Source organism: Caretta caretta, chromosome 8, assembly GCF_965140235.1.
Source record: "Caretta caretta isolate rCarCar2 chromosome 8, rCarCar1.hap1, whole genome shotgun sequence".
Lineage (NCBI taxonomy): Eukaryota > Metazoa > Chordata > Testudines > Cheloniidae > Caretta > Caretta caretta.
The window spans coordinates 7,754,748-7,779,602 of record NC_134213.1 but is presented as its reverse complement, the minus strand read 5'-3'; the positions used below and the strand labels follow the sequence as shown (position 1 = coordinate 7,779,602).

The 24,855-nt window shown below is 46.3% G+C and overlaps 2 protein-coding genes across 6 annotated transcripts; one reads left to right on the top strand and one right to left on the bottom strand.

The window, feature by feature from the left end:
- Positions 1-4,374: 4,374 nt before the first annotated feature.
- SQSTM1 (sequestosome 1) lies at positions 4,375-12,695 on the top strand. Of its 3 annotated transcripts, none has more exons than XM_075131250.1 (8): positions 4,375-4,751; positions 7,241-7,336; positions 9,251-9,480; positions 9,657-9,825; positions 10,106-10,189; positions 10,834-11,078; positions 11,360-11,567; positions 12,394-12,695. In XM_075131250.1, exons 1-8 carry the CDS (start codon positions 4,571-4,573, stop codon positions 12,549-12,551), a joined length of 1,371 nt encoding a protein of 456 aa, XP_074987351.1. In that variant the 5' UTR covers positions 4,375-4,570; the 3' UTR covers positions 12,552-12,695. The 3 variants fall into 3 exon arrangements, with proteins under 3 accessions (XP_074987351.1, XP_074987352.1, XP_048718523.2); XM_075131251.1 differs by having other exon boundaries at positions 4,376-4,751; positions 9,251-9,354; positions 10,103-10,189; XM_048862566.2 differs by having other exon boundaries at positions 4,378-4,751; positions 10,103-10,189.
- A 1,111-nt stretch (positions 12,696-13,806) lies between these two features.
- Positions 13,807-21,230, bottom strand: MRNIP (MRN complex interacting protein). 3 transcript variants are annotated; one of them, XM_048862570.2, is made up of 7 exons: positions 21,140-21,230; positions 18,904-18,963; positions 18,718-18,815; positions 17,484-17,556; positions 16,929-17,068; positions 16,588-16,690; positions 13,807-14,763 (listed from the first exon to the last, which is right to left on the bottom strand). In XM_048862570.2, the coding sequence occupies exons 1-7, from the start codon at positions 21,197-21,199 to the stop codon at positions 14,089-14,091; spliced, it is 1,209 nt and encodes a 402-aa protein (XP_048718527.1). In that variant the 5' UTR covers positions 21,200-21,230; the 3' UTR covers positions 13,807-14,088. The 3 variants fall into 3 exon arrangements, with proteins under 3 accessions (XP_048718527.1, XP_048718528.1, XP_074987353.1); XM_048862571.2 differs by lacking the exon at positions 21,140-21,230 and adding an exon at positions 19,070-19,178; XM_075131252.1 differs by lacking the exon at positions 18,904-18,963.
- Positions 21,231-24,855: the final 3,625 nt, after the last annotated feature.

Genomic DNA, 24,855 nt, shown 5'->3' with positions numbered 1-24,855 from the left:
GCAAATTCCAAATACTTGCCTTTGTTGTTATTTTTCAGCTAGGAAACTTCTGGAAGGAGCATGATGTCATAAACAGAAGACCTAGCATGACTCAATACACACCAATTAGGATAGGGAAACTTCCTCTGGCTTTTGGCCACCTTTCATATTTGCTAACTGAATTAAAGTTCACACTAGCCAAATTTTAGATCTCCTTCTGTTTTTAATTTGGTGCAGCTCTTGCTTTTTATGGATGTATAAATTAATCTGGAGCAACAGTATTTAGCACATCTGTGAGAGGGATAAAGAAATCCTTACACCCCAAAAGAACTCCGTAGGACAAACATTTGTGGAGGGTGAATAGGAATGGAATACACCTCCATTTCACTTGTCTAAATACTACCCATGTTTTTAATACCAAAAATTGTTAGTGTTTCTGTGTTTGAGGCCAGGTTAGTGTCAATAGAATGTGAGTTGATGTTCTGAGACCATTTCCTAGTGGGGCAAAGGTCCACCTTCACAAATGACACTGATAGGCCCCATTGTCAGCACAGGGACAAAGGACAGAAAGTACATATAGGCTGTACTGTCTGCACACCCTAGAGGTGAGCCTGCCAGGACATGACTGAGGTACACTGGCAAAGACAGTGTGGGGAGGGGGATCTTTGTATTGCTGGTGGACATGCTGTTTCTATTTTGTGGATAAACAGAAGACTTCAGTCTCCTGTAATGTCAAGTCAATAACTTTCACTAGCATTTTGAAATAATTCCAAATTTAAATAAGATGAAAAAAAGGGAGGGCTAGTGGATTATGTCTCTGTTTTGCCCACAAACCATTTCATGTTTAGGATCATTAGCCGCATGTACCTTTGTCTACAAACCTAGTAAAATGTTTCATTACAGACGCAGCACTATTTACCTGCTCATGTGTTTAAACAGTAACTCATCACTTCAAGTTGGATCAATGGCCATAAAACATTATTACCAAGCAACTCACGTGGTTCTTCCTAAGGCAAAAAGGAGCAATTCTGTCTTCTATAAAAATAAATATACTTTAAATAAAAAACATGTCATAATTATTTTAAAATTAATTTGTGTCTTCAAACATTTCATTGATTCACCAGGGCAGCTGAATATACTGCTGAGTCTAAAATATGTCTGGTGGGTTTTTTTAAAATATTTTTTCATCCTAAAAAAGAAATAAATCCTTCTCTTAACTTTAAAGAGCATTTAATTCATGACAAGGCCACTCAAGATTTCCCATTATGTTAGGTTAAGAAGTATGTGTCACTAAAAATCAGGGCAGCAGGCCCTTAAGGTGAAATGAAATTAACACTAACTGGGAACCTAATACTCATTGATCCATCTTTAATTATACTTGGAAGGTTCAGACAGCTTCTTCTGCCTGCTGGACTCTTATCTGACCTGATTAAGAATCCTATCAACTGTATCTGATCTGCAAATATTGCTGCCAACAAACTTGGAAAGCCCCCAAACATCCTTCTTGATGTCAGCAAGCAGCTATTTTTATGTCCCAAAAATCCAGATCCAGTAGAGATTATTAGAACAATTACTTAGCTACATTTACTAAGAGGAGGGCAGGTATATGGTACCTATTGAACATGAGGCAAATCTTGTTAACTAACACATTCACCTTCTGATTATCAAAGCGAATGGATTTTGGAGCCCCATTCAACCAAGCACTCTGTCCTGCCTATCACTGCTCGATAACATTATGGAAGCAACACAACAAGTCAAGGTTAAAGGGTCTCAGATGCCATGTCCACCAAAGCAAGAGCTACAGTAACACTCAGTGCTGAAGGTCCTTGGATATCATACTGTGGCATAGCAGAAGTTATGCAGTCATGTCTCCATGCTGGAGGTTTTTGGATGCTGTGTTGTAAAATAACAGAAGCACCAATTTCAATCTCATTCTTCAGCATTGTCGGTTCTTGAATGATGCACAGATGTTGTTGTTGTTGTATTTAACTAACCAAGTTTAAAAACGCTGACAAGCTTCAGATATCAAAACCCACTGGCAGCTGCTGGAAGGTGCTGAAGGTTTGTTAAATCACTTTCGGGTGAACTGGATCATATTTCCATTATACTGAGAGCTGGAGACATTAAATATTATCTGTAGTCACTCATTCATTTGAAGCTCATATATAGAGCTTTATATTTTGATTAAAAGAACCCAGCACCCTCTCGCTTGTCTCCTACACTTGGAACCATTCATTCTTTTGTTCTGGGAGACAGATTTCCTCAGCACATCTATTGCCAAAAGTGGCCTAGTTGAAATCTGAAGGTAGAGGGAGTTAAAAAGCCCTGTTAAAGCAGAGTCAAGTAAAAAAGAAACTCCTGGCTTTGTTGAGAAGAGGCAAAAAAGACTGGGGGCTTGAAAGAGTAAAAAAGGAAGAAAGAAAAGAGAAAACCAGAAAGGGGAACACACAAGAGGTGTACAAGGATAAAAAGACACTGGAGGAAGAATAATATGAATACAGTTCTAATGTACAGGTTTCTGAATCTTGTAACTTGTCTCACTCCCTGTTGGTATTCAAAACACTTCAGGGAGGGGCAAGAGTCCAACACACAGCAGAATCTGTATTATATTACTTTTTGGGATGAGCACAGTGGATTAAATAGCAAACACAAACTGTCCTTAACTATAACTGTCACCTGTTTCATCAACAATAGACTTACGATGGATGGTTAGTAATTTGTACTAGTACAAGTAAAACAGTAAGATAGCACCACAAAAGGTAAACAAATAGTGTAAAGAGTGAGGCGTACCATAGGTGTTTAAAACACATTTCTTCTTCAGAGCAGTTCCATGTCTATATTGTATTTGTATAGCACCTAGCACAATAGGGCCCCAGTCCTGACCGGGGTATCATAGAATATCAGGGTTGGAAGGGATCTCAGGAGGTCATCTAGTCCAATCCCCTGCTCAAAGCAGGACCAATCCCCAATTTTTGCCCCAGATCCCTAAATGGCCCCCTCAAGGATTGAACTCACAACCCGGGGTTTAGCAGGCCAATGCTCAAACCAAGAGTCTTTGGATGCTGCCAGAGCACAAATAATAACGTATTAACTCTTGTTACCGATGTTGTAGATAAAAACTGTTCTTTTTCTAAAATATTATTTTTAATCCAATTGCATCTTTCTAAATTGAGCTTTAGACTCAATGGGCCAAATTCATCCCCAGTATATCCGTATTACCTTCAGGTTTCAGAGGAACAGCCGTGTTAGTCTGTATTCGCAAAAAGAAAAGGAGTACTTGTGGCACCTTAGAGACTAACCAATTTATTTGAGCATGAGCTTTCGTGAGCTACAGCTCACTTCATCAGATGTTTACCGTGGAAACTGCAGCAGACTTTATATACACACAGAGAATATGAAACAATACCTCCTCCCACCCCACTGTCCTGCTGGTAATAGCTTATCTAAAGTGATCAACAGGTGGGCCATTTCCAGCACAAATCCAGGTTTTCTCACCCTCCACCCCCCCACAGAAATTCACTCTCCTGCTGGTGCTAGCCCATCCAAAGTGAGTTGTCACTTTGTGTTGGGGGGTGGAGGGTGAGAAAACCTGGATTTGTGCTGGAAATGGCCCACCTGTTGATCACTTTAGATAAGCTATTACCAGCAGGACAGTGGGGTGGGAGGAGGTATTGTTTCATATTCTCTGTGTGTATATAAAGTCTGCTGCAGTTTCCACGGTAAACATCTGATGAAGTGAGCTGTAGCTCACGAAAGCTCATGCTCAAATAAATTGGTTAGTCTCTAAGGTGCCACAAGTCCTCCTTTTCTTTTTGCGTATTACCTTCAGTGGTTTTGCACTAAGGGTGAACTATTGGTCTCAGTGTGAACATCAGTTTCATTCACTCTCTGGCCACCTGTGGAGCCACTTGCCAGCAACACCTTCTGCATTTACCTGTGGCTCTTGGGAGGGCTTGATCCCCACCCAAAACATCAGCTGGGCGTGGGCAGCTACTGTCAGGCAGGCCTTCCTCACCTCCATCTCCTCTGGCTGGAGCAGAGGGGAAAGTGCTGAGTCACGGTTACCGATGGCTTTGACAAGGCGCGTTCCCTGTGGGCTGTCGCCACCCACTCGGGATCAGGTATCACTACTGCCTCCCAGTACCTCCCTCTCCTCACCGCCGCCCCCACACCAGGCTCTAGCCGCCTTTCCAACCCCCCCCCCCCCCCCCGTCTCCTCAGGCTTCAGACCCCTCCCCCGCCCTCCGTCTCCTCAGGCTTCAGACCCCGCCCCCGAATCTAGACACCCCCCCCGGCCGCCTCAGAGTCACATCCTCCCCCCACGCCCTACAAGCGCGAGCTCCTCAGGCTCGAGCCGAGCCCCCCCCCCCGCGCCCGGGCGCTGAGAAGGTGCCCGAGTCGCGCCGGGTCCCGCCCTGCCTTCCCCCTAGCGGGGCGCCGCGGGGTGGGGACTTTCCCGGCTCAGGCCCGGCCTCCCGCCAGCGGGGGTATAAGGCGGGCGGGCCGGCGGGAGCTCACGGGTCCGAGCCGCGCTCTCGCCGGAGCCTCAGCCGCCCGCCGCCTCGAATTCCTGCTGCGCCACCGCCCCGCCATGGCCGCGCTGACGGTGAAGGCCTTCCTGCTGGGCAAGGAGGAGGCGGTCCGCGAGATCCGCCGCTTCGCCCTCGCGCCGCCCGCCCGCTACCCGGAGGTGCGCGACAAGGTCTGCGAGATCTTCCCGGGGCTGCTGCGGGCCGGCGCGGCCCCCGGCACCTTCCAGATGCATTACAAGGGTGAGCGGCCGCGGAGGGGTCCTGGGGGGGCCGCGGGGGGGCGACACACGAGGGTCTGGTTCGACCTTAGCGGGTGCGTGCGATTGAACAGCACCTTTGGGGGCCTGGCGTGTCTACACGGAAACGCCGCCGGCGGCCCAGCTGGTTTTAGGTCTGGGGCTTGGTTTGTCCGGCTCTGTTGCCTTCAGCAGAGATCCCAGGCGCAGTGAAACTTCACGGGCTCCTTGATCAAAATAAGCGTTTTTCAAGTTCTAAGCTACCTCGGAGGCCTCAAGAGAGGAAGGGAGGACCCCACGGCAGATCACTAAGAGCTTGATCTCCTTTCTATCCGATAGGACGTGCCCCGAGGGGACCTGGCTGCTCCGCTGAAGGAAAGCCAGGAACACCAAATAGCTCTTGGAACAATGCTTTGTGCCACAGCTTTGCCTCAAGAGCTTAACTTCCTTACACAAGTTCATAGGCTTTTTTGTACCTCTGTAAATGCTTAAGGCTTGGTCTACACTACACTTATGTCCCTATAACTGCACTGCTCAGGGGTGTGGATTTTCCACCCCTGAGACACTTGGTTATACTGACCTAACACCCCACCCTTCCCCCCATGTGTGGACAGACTTCTTTCCTCTGCTGACATAGCTACCATTTCTCAGGGAGGTGGATTAACTATGCTGATGGGAGCATCTTCACTAAGGCGCTGTAAGGGCATAGCTGCACTGCTGTAGCACTGTGGGTGAAGACAAGCCCTTAGAAGGAAAGTACATAAAGTGGGACTTGTCTTAGCTCAAATTACAGAAAGAAAGGCTCTTGCTGCTGTTCTGCCAACTCTTCACTAACATGAACTGAAGTTCAGTTCACACAGTATCCATCTCCCCCTTCCTTATCAATGTCTTTTGTGTCTAGACCAGCTCTTACCAAGCTGGCAAAGCACTGAGGAGACTTGCCCGCTTCTCTCCATGAGATGTATCAAACTTCCTTGAAAGTATTATTCATACAGTGACTTTATGCTGATTAAAGAGCAACATATATTTCAGTGCCAACTATTTAGTTCTTAAATATCTTACGCTGAGGGGCCTGTTTTCTTCAGATGGTAGTTAACTCGTTTACTGTGAAATGGCTTCCTTGTAAGATTTTTCTCAGTTCCCTCCACTGCCAGTTCTTAACAAGAACACCTACAGCTCAGCAACCTAGCTTCTTCATGGGAGTTGCTGCTGTGGCAACACAGTACTGCAGACACAGTGAGACTTATTTAAACATACCCTCCACTCTATAACCATTGCTGCAGTGCTTGTGTCTTTAAAACTATACCAATGTGGTGGGTGTGTAAACAGAAGATACTTCCCTACCAAACTACTCTCAAGTAGAGAGGCAAGGTGGGTGAGGTAATACCTCTTATTGGACCAACTTCTGTTGGTGACAGAGAAGAGCTTTTGAATGGTTGTGTCTCTCACCAACAGAAGTTGGCCCTGATATTCTGGGACCGACTTGGCTACAACACTGCATAGAACTCTCAAGTAGGTCAAACTTTGGGTCTAAGTACAGTAAAAGCTATGTTGTTTGGCACTTGATCAACTGGAAAGCTCTATAAACCAGCATTTCTGATCTTCATTGAAAGTCTGGTTTATAGTCCGGTTGGCTGCACAGAAGCAGCAACATGTCCCTGCTGCTCCTAGGCGGAGGAACAGCCACAAGAGGTTTGGAGTGTGGGAGGGGGGCGCAGGCTCTGGGAGGGAGTTTGGGTGTGGAAGGGGGCGTGGGGCAAGGGGTTGGGGCTTTGGGGTGCTGGATCCAGGCAGCGCTCACCTTGGGCAGCTCTTCACAAGTGGCGACATGTCCCTGCCGCTCCTAGGCGGAGGCGTGGATAGACAGCTCTGCGTGCTGCCCCTGCCCTGAGTGCTGGCTCCACAACGCCCATTAGCTGGGAACCGCAGCCAATGAGAGCTGCTGGGGGCGGCACCTGCGGGCTGAGGCAGCGCGCAGAGCCTCTGGCCGCACCTCTGCCTAGGAGCTGCTGAGACAGGTTCCTTCTTGTGGGGGGGTGCCTCCGCAAAGTGAGCGTGGCCTTGATCCGGCACCCCAAAACGCCTCCTGCACCCTAATCTCTGAGCTGCCTCCTGCACCCAAACTCCCTCCCTCTTGGTTAACTGGAATTTTTGATTTACCAGCACCCTCCAGCCCCGCAACATGTCAGATAACAAAGCTTTTACTGTAATTGGTTTTACTATCCCCTTTTGCTTAATCTGGGTTCTGTGAGTAGGAACTAAGTGCCATTTTGAGGCGAGGGTAGATAATCAACATTTTTATTCCCTCTCTCTTTACTTTAACAGACAGGTTCTAACATTCAAAGCAGTGAGGTGTTGCTTGATCGTTAGTCTCCATTCTTAGCAAAATACTTAAGACTACTGAGCCTAAGTCACTGTATGAAAACAATGACTTACTTGCATCTCTTCCCGATTATCACTTCTATCCAGTTTATCAATCTCTGTCTTCTCCAGATGAAGATGGGGACATGATTGCCTTCTCCAGTGACGAAGAACTCAAGATGGCACTGCCATATGTGAAGGATGGCATTTTTCGTATTTACATCAAAGGTAACCTTAGCTCTTGAGAGCCGCTATACCACCACAAAGAGACGCATGGTTGGCATTGTGCTTCTGTAATGAGTTACCGAGTATGGCAGAGGTAATACTCGGAGTACCTGAGGAAGGGTGAACACATTGGCTGCTTCAGGAGCAATAGACAAGGAAGCACACTTGCATTCCTCTGCTACAAGGATGGTACTGTGATATGGGTCCCTTGAGGGCAGGGTGAACAAAGCATGAAAAAGGTGTTTATGGGCTTGGAGGAACCCTATTCAATTTTGCTGAGCAGGGAATAAACTAGAAAATCCACTGTCAGATTCTACTCTAATACAAAATTCACATTATTGGATAGTTACTTTAAGAAAAAAATAACATGGCTGGACCTTCACTAGCACTATCCACCGATGAGAAGAGTTGTGCAATTTCATTCTTAATCATGACTCATTCAGTACTCCTCTCTGATTTTACTAGCATTTTAACATACCTCATAGTAGCACTCTGATGGTTGGAGTCAGTGCTCACATATACCTTTACGCTCTGCTCGCATAGCTTCAAAGACTGAGACCTGCACAGTTTGCATATCACTGCTCCTTGTCCCTCCCTTCCTGTCTATTAAACCTGCTTGTTTTCTCTAAACTTCTCTGAAAAGTTTGTATTGTGTCTTATGATGTTTGCATGATGCCTGGAACAATGGGGCACAAACTTGATGGATCTTGGTACTGACATGATACAAGTTAAGGAATGGAATAGACTGTGGAAGTTATAAGGCTGCTGAAGTGGGGCAAAAAGTTATCCATTCTCAGCCTTGAGAAACTGATTGTGATTACGTTTCATTAAGTGTAGGTTTGGGGTGTGAAACTACTTCCTTAATGCATAACTTAGTTCTGAGGACCAGTCCTCTAACGATTCTTGCACTGGAGCAACAATGTAAAAATCCAACCTGGAAAAGCTAACACTTGAGGGGCATTGCTGACTTTTGGCTTTGAGTTTAAGAGAGGGACACTAGCAATTGCAATATATTCAGCAAAGCAGACCTCTTATTCTAGAACTCTTGTGGGTGTGGTGGGTTGTTTTTTTTTTTTAAATACCCCTTCACATGAGAACTAGTCAGGAGCTATTGAATAGACTGGTCTCAATATCATGCTCTGATCCAGATTTATGCTGGATTTTTCCTGCGTATGTCTTTAGTTTAAATCGTACAATGAACAGTGTAGTAGAGGTAGTATCCTGACTAATGATGGAAGGGAAGAATTAAAAAAAAAAATTGTTCTTGCAGACTAGATGTTGTGGTAAGCAGCAAAAGTTGAAGGCAAGAGCATCAATTCTTGTCTGAGCAAAACCTCTAATGCAGTAGTCTAAGATGGAACTCTTAAAGGAGATTTACCAGTCTCAGGAGGGAATCACATAACTTAAAATTTAAAAATGGCACTCTTGTCTGAGTGCAGATAAACTAATGGAAAACTTAAAGTAAATGGAGAACTTTCCATTGTTCTAAAAACAATGGCTTGAGGATTGATACCTTATACCTTTGAATTAAAATAATTGGGAACGTGACTCAAACAAATGCTCATCTATTTCAGAAGAAGTAATCCACTAAAATCCTGTGGTTTCTGTAACCTCTAAACAATATTGCAAGTAGCATCTATATAAACTAGTGCAGGGATTCTCAAACTATCATACTGCAGACAGCTCCTTCCATCATCTTCCACTCATAATCCTATTCAATATGAATCCTATGACTAGTGCATAAGTAGGCATGATGGGCACCTCTGATTAGTAGGGCTTCAATGACAAGAGCTAATGTGTGCATATTATGTACTACTAAATACATGTATAGAAACTTTCAATGGATCATACTCCTTTAAAGACTTAAAATGGCAATCTACCAGTTTCCTTTGTACTATAACGGCATTTTCTTTTTAGAGAAAAAGGAGTGCAGACGTGAGCATCGTTCACAGTGCAACCAGGAGCGTCCCCCCAATGTGGTGCACCCCAATGTGATCTGTGATGGCTGTGAGGGACCAGTGGTAGGTGCTCGATTCAAATGCACTATTTGCCCAGACTATGACCTATGCAGCACCTGTGAGGGGAAAGGCATCCACAAGGAGCACAACATGATCATGTTTCAAAGCCCGCTGCTCAATCCATTTGAGGTGAGCAAAACTAACTTCTAGCATGGGGAAGGACTGGTCTAGAGGGGAGCCTGTAGAGGACAGCTAAATGTAGGATAAACTGTAGATATTAGGTAGCTGTATCTTGTGGCTTATAATTAGAATACTCTGTCTAAATATGTGGATTCATGTAACTTTCCCGCCCTCCCCCTCCCCAGTGGTTTCCCAGAGGTCGCTGGCTTCGTAAGATGAGACATGGGGTTCCACCCTTCGCATGGATGCATGGCTGGGGGCACCCTGGTCCTGCCACTCCATGTGAAAACTCTGAGCAGGACTCTGGGCAGGCACAAGCCAGTGCTGCACCCCAAAATCCAGACCCTGAGCAAGGTAAGGATGGAATAACTTGGTCAATGAAGTATTCAAGGTGAAATAACTGATCACTTTTGCAGAGTAGTGTGGAGTCTTTGGATTAAGTTTGTACTTTTAAGTATTTTTAAACCAGGTTTGCTAGAACATAATGATTAAAGGGAGGGTGTGTGTGTGTGATAGGATGGTCTGGTAGAATTACCAAAACCCCTCTTTAAACTTGAAGAAATAGATTGTGCATGGTACTCCTAATTTCTTTTAACCTGCAGTACCTAATTTTTTAAATATTTTTTTAAAGAAGCCTTTAACAGCCAGTCGCAGGACCACAATGTCACCTTTTTAAAGAATGTTGGGGAGAGTGTTGCAGCCATGCTGAGTCCTCTTGGTAAGTGACTTTTAATCTGCTATCCCAAATCCAGCATTTTACCATAGCTTGTATCCACAGGAACAGTGGCCTACTTCTGCCTCACAGGAGACCTGAGCCATTTCTGGCCACTCAGCTTGGCACATGTTTCTCCACATCTCAGTGAAGGTCTATTCTCCAACAAACATACGAGAGACATTAGGAGTGTCATTCTTCAGACTGAGGCAAAAGATGAGGCATATGCTACTTTACTATGTAATGTCAGTATTTAACTGGGAAGAATCAGTGGTGACTCAAGGGACTCACCTGGCTCCTGTGAGAGTGTAAATTATAGTTCCCTCCTTTGTCCTAAGTGAATGTAATGAGCACCTCTCTCTGACATGAGGAGGTGAAGCACATGTACAACAGTAACATGAAAATGTGCACCAAGCTGGTACTCCATTTGGAATTCTAAGTGCTAGACTTCTACCTTCAGGTACCCCGGAGGGGATGAGATGCTGTAGATGAAAATAGAACAGTTCCCCGCCCCCCACTTCTTCCTCCTCCCCCCGCCTCCCCCCCAGCCTCGTTTAAAATAAGATTCATGTGAGATCACTGAAGGTACTTCCAGGACTGTATTCTGGAGACAAGCGTACTGACTCTTCTCCCCCTCAACTGTTTTCTAGGCATTGAAGTAGATATTGATGTCGAACATGGAGGACAAAAAACCAAAGTGACTCCCCCGTGTCCAAGTTCACAGAAGAGTGATTCGGAGCCTGGAGGTAGTGCCAGTAGCCAAAATGGCCAGCCCAAACCAGAAGGGAGTAAAGAACCGATCACTGAGAAAGAAGATTCTATTACAGAGCAGATGCAGGAGATGGTGATAGAGCCTCCATCCACACATATGGAAGACAGCAATTTCCTGTCGCAGGTACGTGAATTCCTTTACTAGATGACAGACATGACAAGTTCCTTTTTGCCCTGTTCTGGTTCTTCCTACCATAAACTAAGTAGCATCACTGGAATGGATTTCAATAGCACAAATCACAGTGTAGATATTTCTGTTGGGCTCTTAGCATTCAATCCCATAAACTCCTCTCACTAAAAGAAAGGAATAAGCCTTTTTCATGTAGTTGGTAGATAACAGCAGAGCTTGCATCCTACTCTGGAGAACTGTGCAAGACATTGGCTCCTTTGTCTTTACACTTACAGGAACAGGGTGAATCCAGTAGTTCTGCAGGGGGTGATGAGGGCTGGACCCACTTATCTTCAAAAGAAGTGGATCCCTCCACAGGTGAACTGCAGTCTCTCCAACTTCCAGAGACACAGGGTCCCAGCTCTTTAGACCCATTTCAGGTTCCCCCCAGACCAGGACCTACAGGACTACGAGAAGCTGCACTCTACCCACATCTCCCACCAGGTGCGTGGCTATATTTTGGTCAACCACCTGTCCCTTTCCAATAAAGCCTGTTGCTCCTTGGGTTGCTAGTATTAGGACTTCAATGCTGCCCATCATACGGGCTGTAAGAACAAAGAGCGGAAAACCTTGTCTGTGGCTGAACTATGGCTAAGGCTGCTTCGTAGCCACCTCTTGCAGCAGTTACTTGGAGTGGTGGTGGGAATAAGTTAACTTCAGGCTGAGTTTTTGTATTGCCCTGGATGACTCATAGTTTGTGTATGGGAAAACTAAACTGTAGTCTGACACATACTGCCAGGTGCACTAAATAAAATTGGAAAACCCAAGATTTATGGGGCAGTAGTAAATACTAGGGGTTAGAGGGGGAAAATTCAGAGATGCTTAGTAAGGATATTCCACTATAAGCAGTTAGCTAAGTAAACTATATTTAATTCAGCCAACCAATTAGGAAATGCTGTCCTTGCTTCCTACAAGGGGCAGAGATGTTATGAGCATCCCCTTAAGAGTAAGATGGCATTTTCTAAGGAGAGCCAGTAATGGAATACTGGGCCATAATAGCCACTGCCTGACTCCAGCTATTCTTCATGCAAGGATGCTGGAGATCAAGTTTGATCATGCATTTACAATAAGGCATGTGCTGTTGAACTGTATAGCATTAAGTTCTTTAGAAAGCCAGGTCAAAGGATATATCCTTGATAAGTAACTTGCTATACAACATGGGGACAGTGATAGTTGATATGTAGGTACAGCACAAGTTCCTCAACTCCTTTACTGTTTGTTAAACTGTAGGTGTAATCCCACTCTGTACTCGTAACTTTTGATTTAACAGAAGCAGACCCCCGCCTGATTGAATCTCTGTCCCAGATGCTCTCCATGGGTTTCTCTGATGATGGTGGATGGCTGACCCGTCTCCTCCAGGCAAAGAAATGTGACATTGGGGCAGCACTGGATACCATCCAGTATTCCAAGCAACCACCTCGTTCCTAATGGCATTTGCATAAGCTAGAGCACTTTCCTGTGAACTGATAACTGAACAGCAGTTCTACGCTGATTCTTTGTCTCCCTATCAGAGGGGTCATTGTCTCTTTTTCTGATTCCTTGTTGGGAAAAATAAATATTTCTTGTCTTTAATTATTCATTTGTTTGTGAAATATCTGACTGTAAAATGTGCAGGGGTAACCTAGCCATTCCAGGGACAAGCTGCAAAGCACTAATACATCTGGGCTGGAATTTAGTTTAGGAAGAACACCCAACCTGGGAGAATTCAGGGTCTTGGGCAAAGTAAAGAAGTAATCAATGGTCTCACTTCTAGAAGCTGTGAATGTTGCTGAGACAAGAACTGCTTCTCATTCTGCAGCAACTATTCTCTACCTACAGCAGTGCAACCCTCATGGTATCTGCTCACACAAGTATCAGAGGAGGGTTCTTACCTTATTTTGCCAGCAACCCAATAGCATCTACTAGTCCAGAAGCAAATTCCAAGCCCTTGGAGAGAACAGCTACACTTCCCAGATCGCTTAGTAAATTCCTCACTCCCCCTAGGAGGAATGACTGGCTCAAATCATGTCTGCACTACACCAGTCAATGCAGGAGTAAGGGCTCCCACTTCATTGTAGAGTAGTAGAAGCTCAGAGTCTTCCTGCACACAAGTGTTCTGTTTGTTAACTTGTAATGGAAGAAGAGTAATGACACAGATGCACTTAATTCATTTGTCTCTGGAATTAACCTTTCAGAACATTAGCTCTTCTCCAGTACTAGAGGGTAAAGCACCCAGTACTCCTGAGCAGGGACTAGCAGTACAGTACAGCCTGTGACCTTTGTGCTGCAGCAGCAGGGCTTTGCCTCTGGAACTGGGGGGGGGGAAAGCACAGCTAGAGCTTATGGCTGATCAAGAGCCCACCTTTCAACATCCTCCTCAGACACAGCTGCTGGGAGAGTACAAGGCACTACCCGAGGAAACTAGTGTATTACAAACCAAGTCTGTTACTGGTGAACAGTGAAACCCCACAATAATTGCCCTGAATGGAAAGTCTCATAGGTCAGTTTTTCTTCTCTAAACAGAAAGATCAGGGATATTTCCCTCACAATATTCATTCCATGTTAATTCTAACTTTGGAAGAAAGTGAGGGATTAAGACTCTGTCCTTCCCAATAGCATTTCCATAGGCAGCTAGGGTTGTTAAACTAGGGACACCAACAGGCTTTAAGGATCATCACGCACCTTGGGGAAAAAAAACCCAGGCTTTTAAAAACAGCTTTTTATAGAGGTGATAAGCATAAATGCTCCAACTCTAGCTTAAAAAGGAAACACTTCACCACACCCCATCTATCTGGCAAAATACAGAGCATGAAAATGTGCAATGTTCTAACAAACTGAGAAACACTAATAGTATTTACTAGGCTACACTATGCCTCACTTGAAGTGAGTCACTTCAACAGCAGAAGTAGGAGGGCTGGCTAGAAAAGTAAAAGCCTAGCCAGTCTCAGGTGGGCAGAGAGAGTCAAAGTGTAAAGCCTGGAACTTTTCAAAGATCATCATCAAAATCATCATCTGTGCAAAAGAGGCTGCTATTTAGAGCAGTAAGACACTGAGGCACACCACTAGAGTTAGCAAAAGGATCTGTAGAAGCAAAGGTCACAGTGTCCTTAGATAAACAGTTTGCTGGCATCACAGTGCAGGCCAAGTACAACCTGCCTTCATTATTCTCTGCAACATCAGACCCTGCCCTAATCAGGTGGTCCTTATATTTTCCAGAAAGCACATCCCCAATAGCTGCATGGCTGATGTCAAAGGCAGTCTGTACACTGGCAGCCAGTGTGGTGCTATGAAGCTTTGAGGTATATTTCTGTGCTATATACTTATTGTTGGTGAAGCTCTTTTCAGTTTGGGTACCTGTGCCTGGAGATACAGAATCTTCCTCCTGCTGTGGATATCCATCAGCCATTAGAAAGTTTCCTGCAGAGGCCCCCTGTGTCTCTAATTTCCAACTGTTCTTCTGTGCTGCAAGGGTTAAGTTACCATTATTACAGCTGCTGGGAGACAGGAGAAATTTTTCCCACTTGGACACGGTGACATCAGCTGACTCTGGAGCTTGTGTATTCTCAGGTACCCAAAACTCATTGATAGCAGGAACCACAATGCTGTTACATATATAATCTCCACAGTCCTGTTCAGCTACAGTTGTTGAATCTTTCCTGCTCTGTAACAAGAAAGACAAAATGGCTGTGCTTGCTGGTGCTATAGCCTAACTACAGTGGGCCTGGTGAACACAGAACTGACAAGACAGACATGCAAGAAGTAATCCTGTTCTTCCAAACAGCCTCACTGCTATTCCTCATCCCCTCACTTTCTAGGGAGAGGTGAGATTGGTACAGAGCCAGCTATTCTAACACATGGTAGAAAAGAACAGTCATGAAGCAGAACCCACTCTGCCCAGCTCAGCTCTACTGCGCAAAGAATATGAGCTGTTTTGAAATTGTATTTCACTAGAGGTTGAGTATATCCAAATATTTCATTTCACTTACACAAAGATCATAAAAAAACACATCACTTAATTAGTCATCAGCATATAATCCTAAATAAGCAGATGAAAGGGGAACCCTGCTGGTTTGATCTCCTGACCTCTATCGGGCTGTCTATACATTATCTTTCTAGGTACTCATTTTGCCCCCATCGCTGTAGTATCTGAGTGCCTCACAATCTTTATGTATGTACCCTCACAATACCCCCAGGGGGCAGGGCAGTGCTATTATCCCCATTGTACAGATGGAGAACACTAACACTGAGTAACTTACCCCAAGGTCCCACAGGAAGTCTCTGGCAGAGCAGGACACTGAACCTGGGTCTCCCACGTCCAAGGCTATAGACCATCCAGCCTTTCTCCTCCCCTCAATGAGGGAATAAGCTACACCACTAAGCACCTGTTAAACTGGGTCCACACTAGCAGTTGTACTGATTTCATTATTTTGGTTAAAAAAATTTATATCGCTAACTAAAATATAGTTATGCTGGTATAAAATTGTTTACAAACAGGGCTCAGACTGGGAAAGCTCAGGAAACCAGGATCTCTGGTGTTTGGGTGTAGCTCAGCACCTCTTCTTTAGTCAGCTGCCCAGGGTGCAGTTTCATCCAACCTCTGGTTTGAAAAAGGAGGCCTGCTTGTTTTAAGAATTATGGGCTGGAGCTTGGCTCTTTATTTACTGAAGCTGTATTTCACTCCTCTCAACCAGAGGACCAATGAAGCTGAACTAAGAAAGGGGCAGAGTAAATAATTATTTGTGAAATCTCTTCACTGACCGCATATTCAGCAAATTCGATACTTGTTACCACCACCCTCTGACTGACTCCTTCACAACAGGGCCAGAGCCACCCACTACACTGTTAATTACAAGCAGTCACTGCCCAATTGTGGCAAGAGCAAGGAAAGCATGATACAAGGAGCAGTGAGGAAGGCCAGCCAAGTCCAGTGCTAGCCTGGGAAGTTGGAGACCCAGGCTCAATTCCATGCTCCACCACAGACTGTGTGTAACCTTGGGCAAGTCACTTAGTCTCTCAGTGTCTCAGTTCCCCATCTGTAAAATGGGGATGGTTAGCACATCCCCATCCCGTACAAGGGATAAATACATAAGGTTATGAGGTGCTAGGATACTTACATGACACCATCCCCCCTCTACCATAATATATAAGGTCAACAGAGTAGCTGGGCTAACAGGAGATTTTGACAGCAACCCTAATCTATAGCCAATTTACTGGTGAGGAGCATGCAATCACTCTGCTGATGGGAGAGTCAGGCAGAGGGGGCTAGTTTACACAGAAACAGCATTATATTTGTCTAACTATAAACTTCAAAGATAAACTATTGTTATGCAGATTTAGTCCTCCTGCCTCCCCCGCAAAGAGATGGTTACATGGAAGGATGGGAGAAAGGAGGGGAAATGATTTTATAACAACCTTTGAATGAAGCACACATACAAGGCCAAAGAAAATAATTTAGAGGCAGGAAGCATTTGCTGCAACAAAATACCTCAAAGGTTTTGACTTTCTTGGCTTGATCAGCGAGCCCATAAATTCCCTTTTCCTCAAAGCACTCCTGAGCATCGTTGTGGCAGAAGCTGCTCTTGCGTTTCCTGGTAGGGGAGCAGGAGATGGGAATTCACAGAGATGTTAGATTAGCTCAGATGGGAAATTTCAGAGATAAAAAAAGTGCAGATCTGCCAAGAGGTGAGGTTTTCATCCCCAAGTACCCAACACTCCTCAGGTCAGTTTGGATTGGTCACTGCAGCCTCAGCTAAATTCAGTGAACATGCCCAAAATATCCCCACCATCAAGCTAAAATAAGGATTATGGAAGAAGTTATTTTTGCACCTTTGTTCTTCCACAATCTTCCTTTTATGGGAGTTCAGCTGCTCTCTGTCTGTATACACCTCCTCCTCCTGATCTTCACTGTCCTTGTCCAGATACTTATTCCAGCGGCTGACCACGGGAATGAATTCCACCTCTTCTTCCTACAACATTGTAGAATGACTCAGAATGATTCCTCCAAGGAGCCCCCACAGGTGGAGTCACCACAGAGATACTAAAGTCCTAACTTTCATTGGCTTCAATAAGAATTTAGTGAGCTCAGCATTTCATGGGAAGAGATCCCAAACTGAGCTGTATTAGTGGTTATGTTCCAAAACATCATCAATCATCATCATCATGGAGCAGAGCTTCCACACATCCTATCCCATTCACACACTGTCCTGGAGCCTCTCCACTCACTGGCTAGTTTCTCCATTTGTTTTATAGCTAGCACACAGTCTTCAGAAAAATTTGGAGGGAACATTTGCCGCTGCACTACATGGGACCCTCTTTGCTACTTTACAATTGGATGGTGTTTGATTTAGCTTTGTAGATACCATTTGTCTCATAGTATCTTACCTGCCAGCCCATGTTTTCTTCATGTGGAACTGCTGTGTTCTCTTTGTTGTCATTCAGTGGTTCTTCTATACACCTAAAAATAAAAGATTTAGCCTAGGGTTCCTACGGTATTTGTCTTACATCTATATGCACCTAACCATTAGCACCAGGGACAGAGAGCAGGATGAAACATATGTAGGAAAACAAGTCCACAGAACAGCAGATGTGAACTATAGGATTTGCCAGTAGATATGGTAAGGCCTATTTCCCAGATATTTGCAAGTGGACTGGGTGGTTGGCAGAAGGTCTCCTTTCTCCTACCCAGAGCAGTAAGGCTCATTTACAACCCTCAATGCTCACACAACCTGTTCATTTTTAATCAGCATGAGTGATATAGGAGTGTGCCTTTCAGGGCAGCCTGCTTAATTCCACAGATTCTACACTAATCAATTAGGGAAAAGTCAAATTCTTCTTAAAGCCCATTGAGAACAGCAATAGTTTCCTCTCCACACAGAGAAAAATATAGAAAAGCCTAATGTTGAAGCACTACACATACTTCACTGGGTCACCCAGCTAGTTTTGACTGACTACTACAAACAAGCAGAAGGTTCTTCTAACAGCTAGAAAGTTTGAGATCAGTCTCCCACAACTGAATTCTGTGGTGATGGAAACAGAAAACAGCCAGATTTTCCAGCACAGTGACCATTACACCCAAGCTGCTGACATTAAACAAACCTCTCAGCACTAGCAGTGGGGAATGCCCACCGATACTTAATGGAAACTACTTGAATTCCAACACCGCAAACAAGGAGGTGAGGATTTTCATTTAGCCTCCCAACCTGAGAGGACTGGGACTCACCCTTGCACTATTCCAATACTGCTAAACAGAGTCTGTGCAATAGGTCACCACCCCCACAGTCAGTCAGGAAGTAAACAAAAAGGGCCAGTTTCAAAGATCATCCACTGCATTTTTGCATATGAACTATGTAAACACAATCTGTGCAATTTACCAACTGAACTTATTTGACAGGACTTCTAGTGAAAAAACAAGGTTAGGACAATATGTTCCATGGATAATTTGTCCCTAAGATCTGCTTGACATGATTGTGTTCCACATCTTTGCAACTGTAAGAAATTCACTCCCTCCAGAGATCAGCGTATGTAGTTTCCATTTTGAGATCTGAGATGTTGAGTGCATTCATTGAGACTTGCATATTAAAATAAAGGAACAGATAAGAAATACTCAATACTCTACCAAGATGTTCCCTCAGCTGCCACCTCTGTCCCAGCCCGCAGCAAGTTTAATTTTTGGACATGGCGTCTACAGTCAGATCCAGAGCCTTGGCCATAAGCCTGAAAAGGAAATTAAGGCACAGATGAGGGAGAGAAGGTCTCGCTCCGGCTCTAGCGCAACATAAAGAAACAGTCTCCGCACACTCACCTTTAGCAGCAACTGCTTCTCACCACACATTTTGCAGCTCCATTTTTTGCTCTTTTTAACCTAAGACAATGATTTGAGGAGAGCAGTCAGCACTGAGTCTAATAGCAGGGATGTGCCATTTGCCTTCAGGCCCCAACTGCCCAGCACATAGTGAGACATCACCCACCTGTACTGCTCTAGGCCTACACTGGCTGCAGCTGCTTGTCTCCCTTCAGCTGGACAGATCTCTGAGCTCCTGCAATGCCTTCAACAGACCTCCCCAGGCCTCAGCCCCCTGAGGCCAGAGCACCCCTATAGAACCCCCTTGGCCAGAGCCGCTGCAGGACACCCCCAAGACCTCACCACCCCCCAGGCCAGAGACCCATGCAGGATTCCCCCCCCTCCCCCCGACTTCCTCTCCCCCAAGCACCAACTCCTGGCGGAATTCCGCGCCACTGCACACACGCAGAATTCACATTCCCTGCAGATTTTTTCTTTCCTCTGCAGAAAATACCTTATGTTGGAGAGGCACTGCAGTTATGCCTTTCGCCCACCAGGGGCTGCTGTGGCATCAGAACAGAGGGAAGCTGGCTCACCGGCCACTGCAGCCAGCAGGCAATAGTGAGAAGAGGCTACGTTCCTCACAGTACCCTGCATGTGAGGCCAGGTGAGAAGGCATGGGATAGGGGGTGAACAGACAGAGCGGGGCACACAGGGCTGCTGGGAGGGTCACAGACTGGGGTTCAGATGGGCTAGTGGGCGGGGACAGACTGGAGTGGGGGGCTGAATAGATGCAGGGATACAAGGGGACAAGGGGGTGCAGGGATACAAGGGGATGGGGGTGGCTGAGCGGAGCTCAGGGACACAAGACGTGCCTGAGTAAAGGTGCAGGGACACATGGGGATGGGACAGCTGTACCTGACTGAGAGAGGCTAGGGCTCAGCCAGAGTTTACATGGGTGAGGCTCCCCAACTCCCTAACAATCCACAACCCAAAAACTCCAACTGTTCTATATTTCTCCCACTCACACCCAACAACTCTCCAAGTTCACTCCCAGGCTCCTTCCCAGCAATTACTTCCCTCTCCTTCAGCTCCTCCGTTACCCTGACTTCCCCAAACCTTTGCACTGCTTCTGAGGGGTGCAGTAAATAAGCTACTGTATTGTAATTTAAAAGAATTATTACTCAAATTCTGTATTTAATTGACAGCCCTAATTATCGCACATAACTCACGCGATTAACTCAAAAAAATCAATCGTGATTAATCGCAGTTTTAATTGCGCTGTTAAACAACAGAATACCAACTGAAATGTATTAAATATTTTAGATGATTTTCTACATTTTAAAATATATTTATTCCAATTACAGCACAGAATACAAAGTGTACACTGATCACTTTATATTATTTTATTACAAAGAGTTGCACTGTAAAAATGATAAATGAAATAAATAGTATTTTTCAATTCATCTCATACAATACCGTAATGCAATCTCTGTATCATGACAGTGCGATTTACAACAAATGTAGATTGGGCGCAGAATTTTAAATTTTTGGTGCGGAATTCCCCCAGGAGTAAGGACCTCCGCCCCCCCACCCAACACCTCGCCGCCCCCCGCGCCCAACACCTCGCCCCCCCCAGACGCTGCCGCCCCCCGCGCCCAACACCTTGCCCCCCCAAGACCTCGCCGCCCCCCGCGCCCAACACCTCGCCCCCCCAACACCTCGCCGCCCCCCGCACCCAACACCTCGCCCCCCCAGACGCTGCCGCCCCCCGCGCCCAACACCTCGCCCCCCCAACACCTCGCCGCCCCCCGCGCCCAACACCTCGCCCCCCCAGACGCTGCCGCCCCCCGCGCCCAAGAGCTCGCCCCCCACCCAACACATTGCCCCCCCACCCAACACCTCGCCCCCCCCCAAGACGCTGCCGCCCCCCCGCCCAACACCTCGCCGCCCCCCGCGCCCAACACCTCGCCGCCCCAAGACCTCGCCGCGCCCCGCGCCCAACACCTCGCCCCCCCGCCCAACACACTGCCCCCCCAAGACCACGCCCCCCCACCCAACACATTGCCGCCCCCCCCAAGACGCTGCCGCCCCCCCGCCCAACACCTCGCCCCCCCAAGACCTCGTCGCCCCCCCGCCCAACACCTCGCCCCCCCCGACCTCGACGCCCCCCCGCCCAGCACCTCGCCCCCCAAGACCAGAAACCCCCCCCCCCAAAGACCAGAGACCCTCCCGTTAACTCCCCAAGCTGCCCCACCTGGTGGACCTGGAAGGTGCCGCAGGAGAAGCACCTCAGCACCCGGAACCGTTGCCCCATCCCGTGGAGCGGCCCCCCCCAGCGCGCGCGCCCCCCGACACCCGCCGCCCCCTCCCCGGCTTCCGGCTTCCGGCCACACACGCTGGCCTCTACTTCCGCTTGAGAGACCGTCCCCCTGCCAGCGGGGCGCTCTGTGGGACCGACTCCCCGCAGTCCTCCAACCCCGCCCCCTGCCGGAGCTGCGGAGTCTGCTCTTGCGCGGAGCCCCGGGCGGGGAATGGGATGAGGAGGGCGAGGGCGGCGGCACCCCGGGGCCCCCAGGCAGAGCCCCGCCCGGGGCCCGGCTCGGGGCCGTGGTGCCGGCGCGGAGGAAAGGGAGATCCGAGCCCTGCCCCCCCCCCCCCGACAGGTGGTTTTGTTTGTTCCCTGCTGTCTCCCGCCTTGCCCCCTTAACCGCCCCCCCCGCTTTCCTTTCCTGCCACCCAGTGGCCGGCCGAGGAACTGCAGCTTAACACTCGCCCGGGGGCACGGGCGGTTTTCACGGATTCGGGCTGTGCAATTTGTAAAACCGTCCTGTTGAGGCTCCTCCCCAGCGCTGATATGTAAATACTAGCAGCTGGTTGCTTCAGTGCCCCTGTGTCTTGTCACCTCTACCTCACCCCAGCAGCTCCGCATGCTGTCTCCTTCCTAGCTCCTACCCTTCCTCCTACAGCCCCTCTTCCTTGCTTTTCTGCTCAGCAGATCCTCCAAACTGAGCCTCACCCTAACGTTCGCCAACCACCACGCTGCTTGCATGTCGCACCCCTTTCTCTGTGTCTGTTTAGTCTGTTTACACTGGAAGCTCTTTGGGGCAGGGACTGTTTATCCAACTTTGTACAGGGCCTAGCACCAACAGGCCCTATTCTAGGTTAGGCCTAAATTCTACTATTCTATAATCAATCAAGACGCGTCTCCCAACTCAGACTGATATTTGTCATTACACCTTCAAGGTTCATCTAGAAATTATCTATCAGTGTTCATAAGGAAGCAGATTTTTCATTTGCTTTTGGGTATATAATGTGAGACATTGGGTATCAGTGCTTGGCTACATGGATTCTCTCTTCATCCATTTAGTTTGTAATTAGGCCGTATTCCATGCCGTTTAGAGTTGATGGGTCCAATAACCTCTAGCTGTTCAGTTACTTTATGGGATTAAGCAATACAATTTTCTTCCTTCCCCACTGGTACGAAAAAGGCTTTTCTTTACTATTAGCACAGCTCCTTGACTTTTCAAATGCAGTCAGCAGTGGTAAAGTAAGTTTATTTGGGATTTTTTAGTATTTGTACTGCTGTAGCATCTTGGAACCCAGCATGTCTCTCCTCCAGGCAGGTTGGTTGGTTCATGTGAATTTTTCAAGAATCCCCAGACCTGTTTTTTAATCAATTTCCCCCCATAAGCTCTTCCTCACTCCCAAGTTTTTTGAAGACAACCATTTGTGGGTGTATCAATGCTATTTCCTGCCCTCACTACTTAATGGCCTCTATTACTCATGAACACCATAGCAGTTTAAATGCCCACTCCCATGTCTTTAAATGGAATCTATGTACCCAGAAAGTGTGTTTATTTCATAGAAGCAGCTGACATTTTAAAGATTTTCATGAGAAAAAAATATTCAGAATTTTAAGCTCTTCTATTCCCTATTTCAGATCACACAGGAGTACATGCAAGATAACTATAGCTTCTTTGGTCAATCAAATCTTTAAATATATATATAGGTAACAAGGAATCTTTCTATAGTACTTACAAAGAGTTATTGTTAGAATTTCCACTTTTAGGAGAAAACCCAGCAGGAGTGCACTGGAGAGCACATAAGGCTACCCAGAGTTGCTGGCAGCTTATTCCATGTGGCTTTGGAAGATTTTTTTTCTTTTAATGTAATGGGGGGGGGTGTAAAATTTTTTATTTGTAAAAATCAGCCATAAATTTGCCAAAGAACCAAAAAGCAGAAAGTGTCCAAAAACCTTTCTGCACAGGATCTCTCTGACCTTTTCAAATAGGAAATCAACAAGATCTGCCTTTAACTCTCCCCTCCACCTTTTCTGTCGGTCTTGAGTCAGGCCCTTTCCTCATCCCTTGACGACTGTCCTCTCCTCCTCTCTGTGCTTGATACTAGTTATATTTTCCCAAGTCCATTCAAAATGCTGCTGGCTCTTCTCTTTGACCACATTACTCCTTTCAGTCTTTCTTGGCTTGCAATCTCTACTGTATTAGATATTCTTACCTTTCCCATTTAGCCCCACCCTATCAGATCTAAAGTACCGAGCTGTCAATTACCCCACCAGTGCTCTTGCATTGATGCCAACATCAATTGCCCATGTATCTTTAAGGTACCTCCATACCTTCTACGATGCCACTAGCTGTGTATTGAAAATCTTCCCATCAAAACGTGAGAACTTTATCCTCTTAAATCCCCCCTTAATACCTACCTCTGCCCTAAAGCATACAAATCACTGCTGACCTAGTTAGGCAAGTGCAAGCTGCAACTTTTGATCATAATGGTCCCTTCTGACCTTAGTATCTATGAAACTTTGTGTTTCTGCTAACTGTTCACATTATCATGTCCTCCCAACCCACTCCCATTCTATTTGTTTGTTTTGTCCACCTACTGAAGTCTGTCCAAAACCTAGACTTGTGAGCTTTCTGGGGCAGGGACCATCTTTTGTGACTTGTCTGTACAGTGTCTGGCACAATGCAGTGCCTCTCTCATACTTGGTGGTGGTTCCTTGGAGTTGTAATATAGATTATCATAAAAAGAAAAGGAGTACTAGTGGCATATTTGAGCATAAATTGGTTAGTCTCTAAGGTGTCACTAGTACTCCTTTTCGTTTTGCAAATACAGACTAAAACGGCTGCTACTCTGAAACCATAGATTATCATAGAATATCAGGGTTGGACGGGACCTCAGGAGGTCATCTAGTCCAACCCCCTGCTCAAAGCAGGACCAATCCCCAATTTTTGGCCCATATCCCTAAATGGCCCCCTCAAGGATTGAACTCACAACCCTGGATTTAGCAGGCCAATGCTCAAACCACTGAGCTATCCCTCCCCCATATATAATATAATCACATCCTAAATTGTATCCTCTGGATTATTAGCCAAAATTTTTGGTGTACTCTTAACTCAAACAGCTTGCTTCCATGTGGAAACATCTGATGTATTAATATTCCAAAGTCAATAAAAATGTTTAAGTTGTTCAGTGCCCCAGGACCGCTGTAATAGTTGGCAAAGCTTTTCCACAGAAGCCTCAGGCCTACCTTGATTAAAATAATCATGAAAGTGACCACTGCAAGCCAGAAAGAAGGGACATGTTTTTGCATCCCCATAGCGATTAATCGGTGTGCAGTTGCAGTCTCCTGGCATTGATACTGTGAGGGAGATGGGAATTGTGTGGAGGGGATGGGGAGAGAAAAGTGAGACCCTCCTTCTCACACTGGGACTCCCCTCCACCCGAGAGGGTCCTTTGAGTCAGAACAGCTACACTGCAATTTTATAGCCCCACAGCCTGAGACCTCTGAGCCCGAGTCAGCTGACACAGGCCATCCATTGGGTCTACTGCCTTAGGCAACAATCACAGACATACAACCTAGCTATGGAGTGAGGAAAAATCATATGCTCAGACTCCCTGAGGGTAAGCAGTGTTCAGCTGATAAAGTGAAAGCCAGTCCAGGGCGGTGTG

Coding starts and splice junctions, on each gene's coding strand:
- SQSTM1 (XM_048862566.2), top strand. CDS start 4,571: ATGGCCGCGCTGACGGTGAAGGCCTTCCTGCTGGGCAAGGAGGAGGCG. Junction 10,190..10,833: donor AGCCATGCTGAGTCCTCTTG/GTAAGTGACTTT, acceptor ACTGTTTTCTAG/GCATTGAAGTAGATATTGAT. Junction 11,079..11,359: donor ACAGCAATTTCCTGTCGCAG/GTACGTGAATTC, acceptor TTACACTTACAG/GAACAGGGTGAATCCAGTAG.
- MRNIP (XM_048862570.2), bottom strand. CDS start 21,199: ATGGGGCAACGGTTCCGGGTGCTGAGGTGCTTCTCCTGCGGCACCTTC. Junction 18,816..18,903: donor AGAAGCAGTTGCTGCTAAAG/GTGAGTGTGCGG, acceptor TTTCCTTTTCAG/GCTTATGGCCAAGGCTCTGG. Junction 16,691..16,928: donor AAGATTGTGGAAGAACAAAG/GTGCAAAAATAA, acceptor CTCCCCTACCAG/GAAACGCAAGAGCAGCTTCT.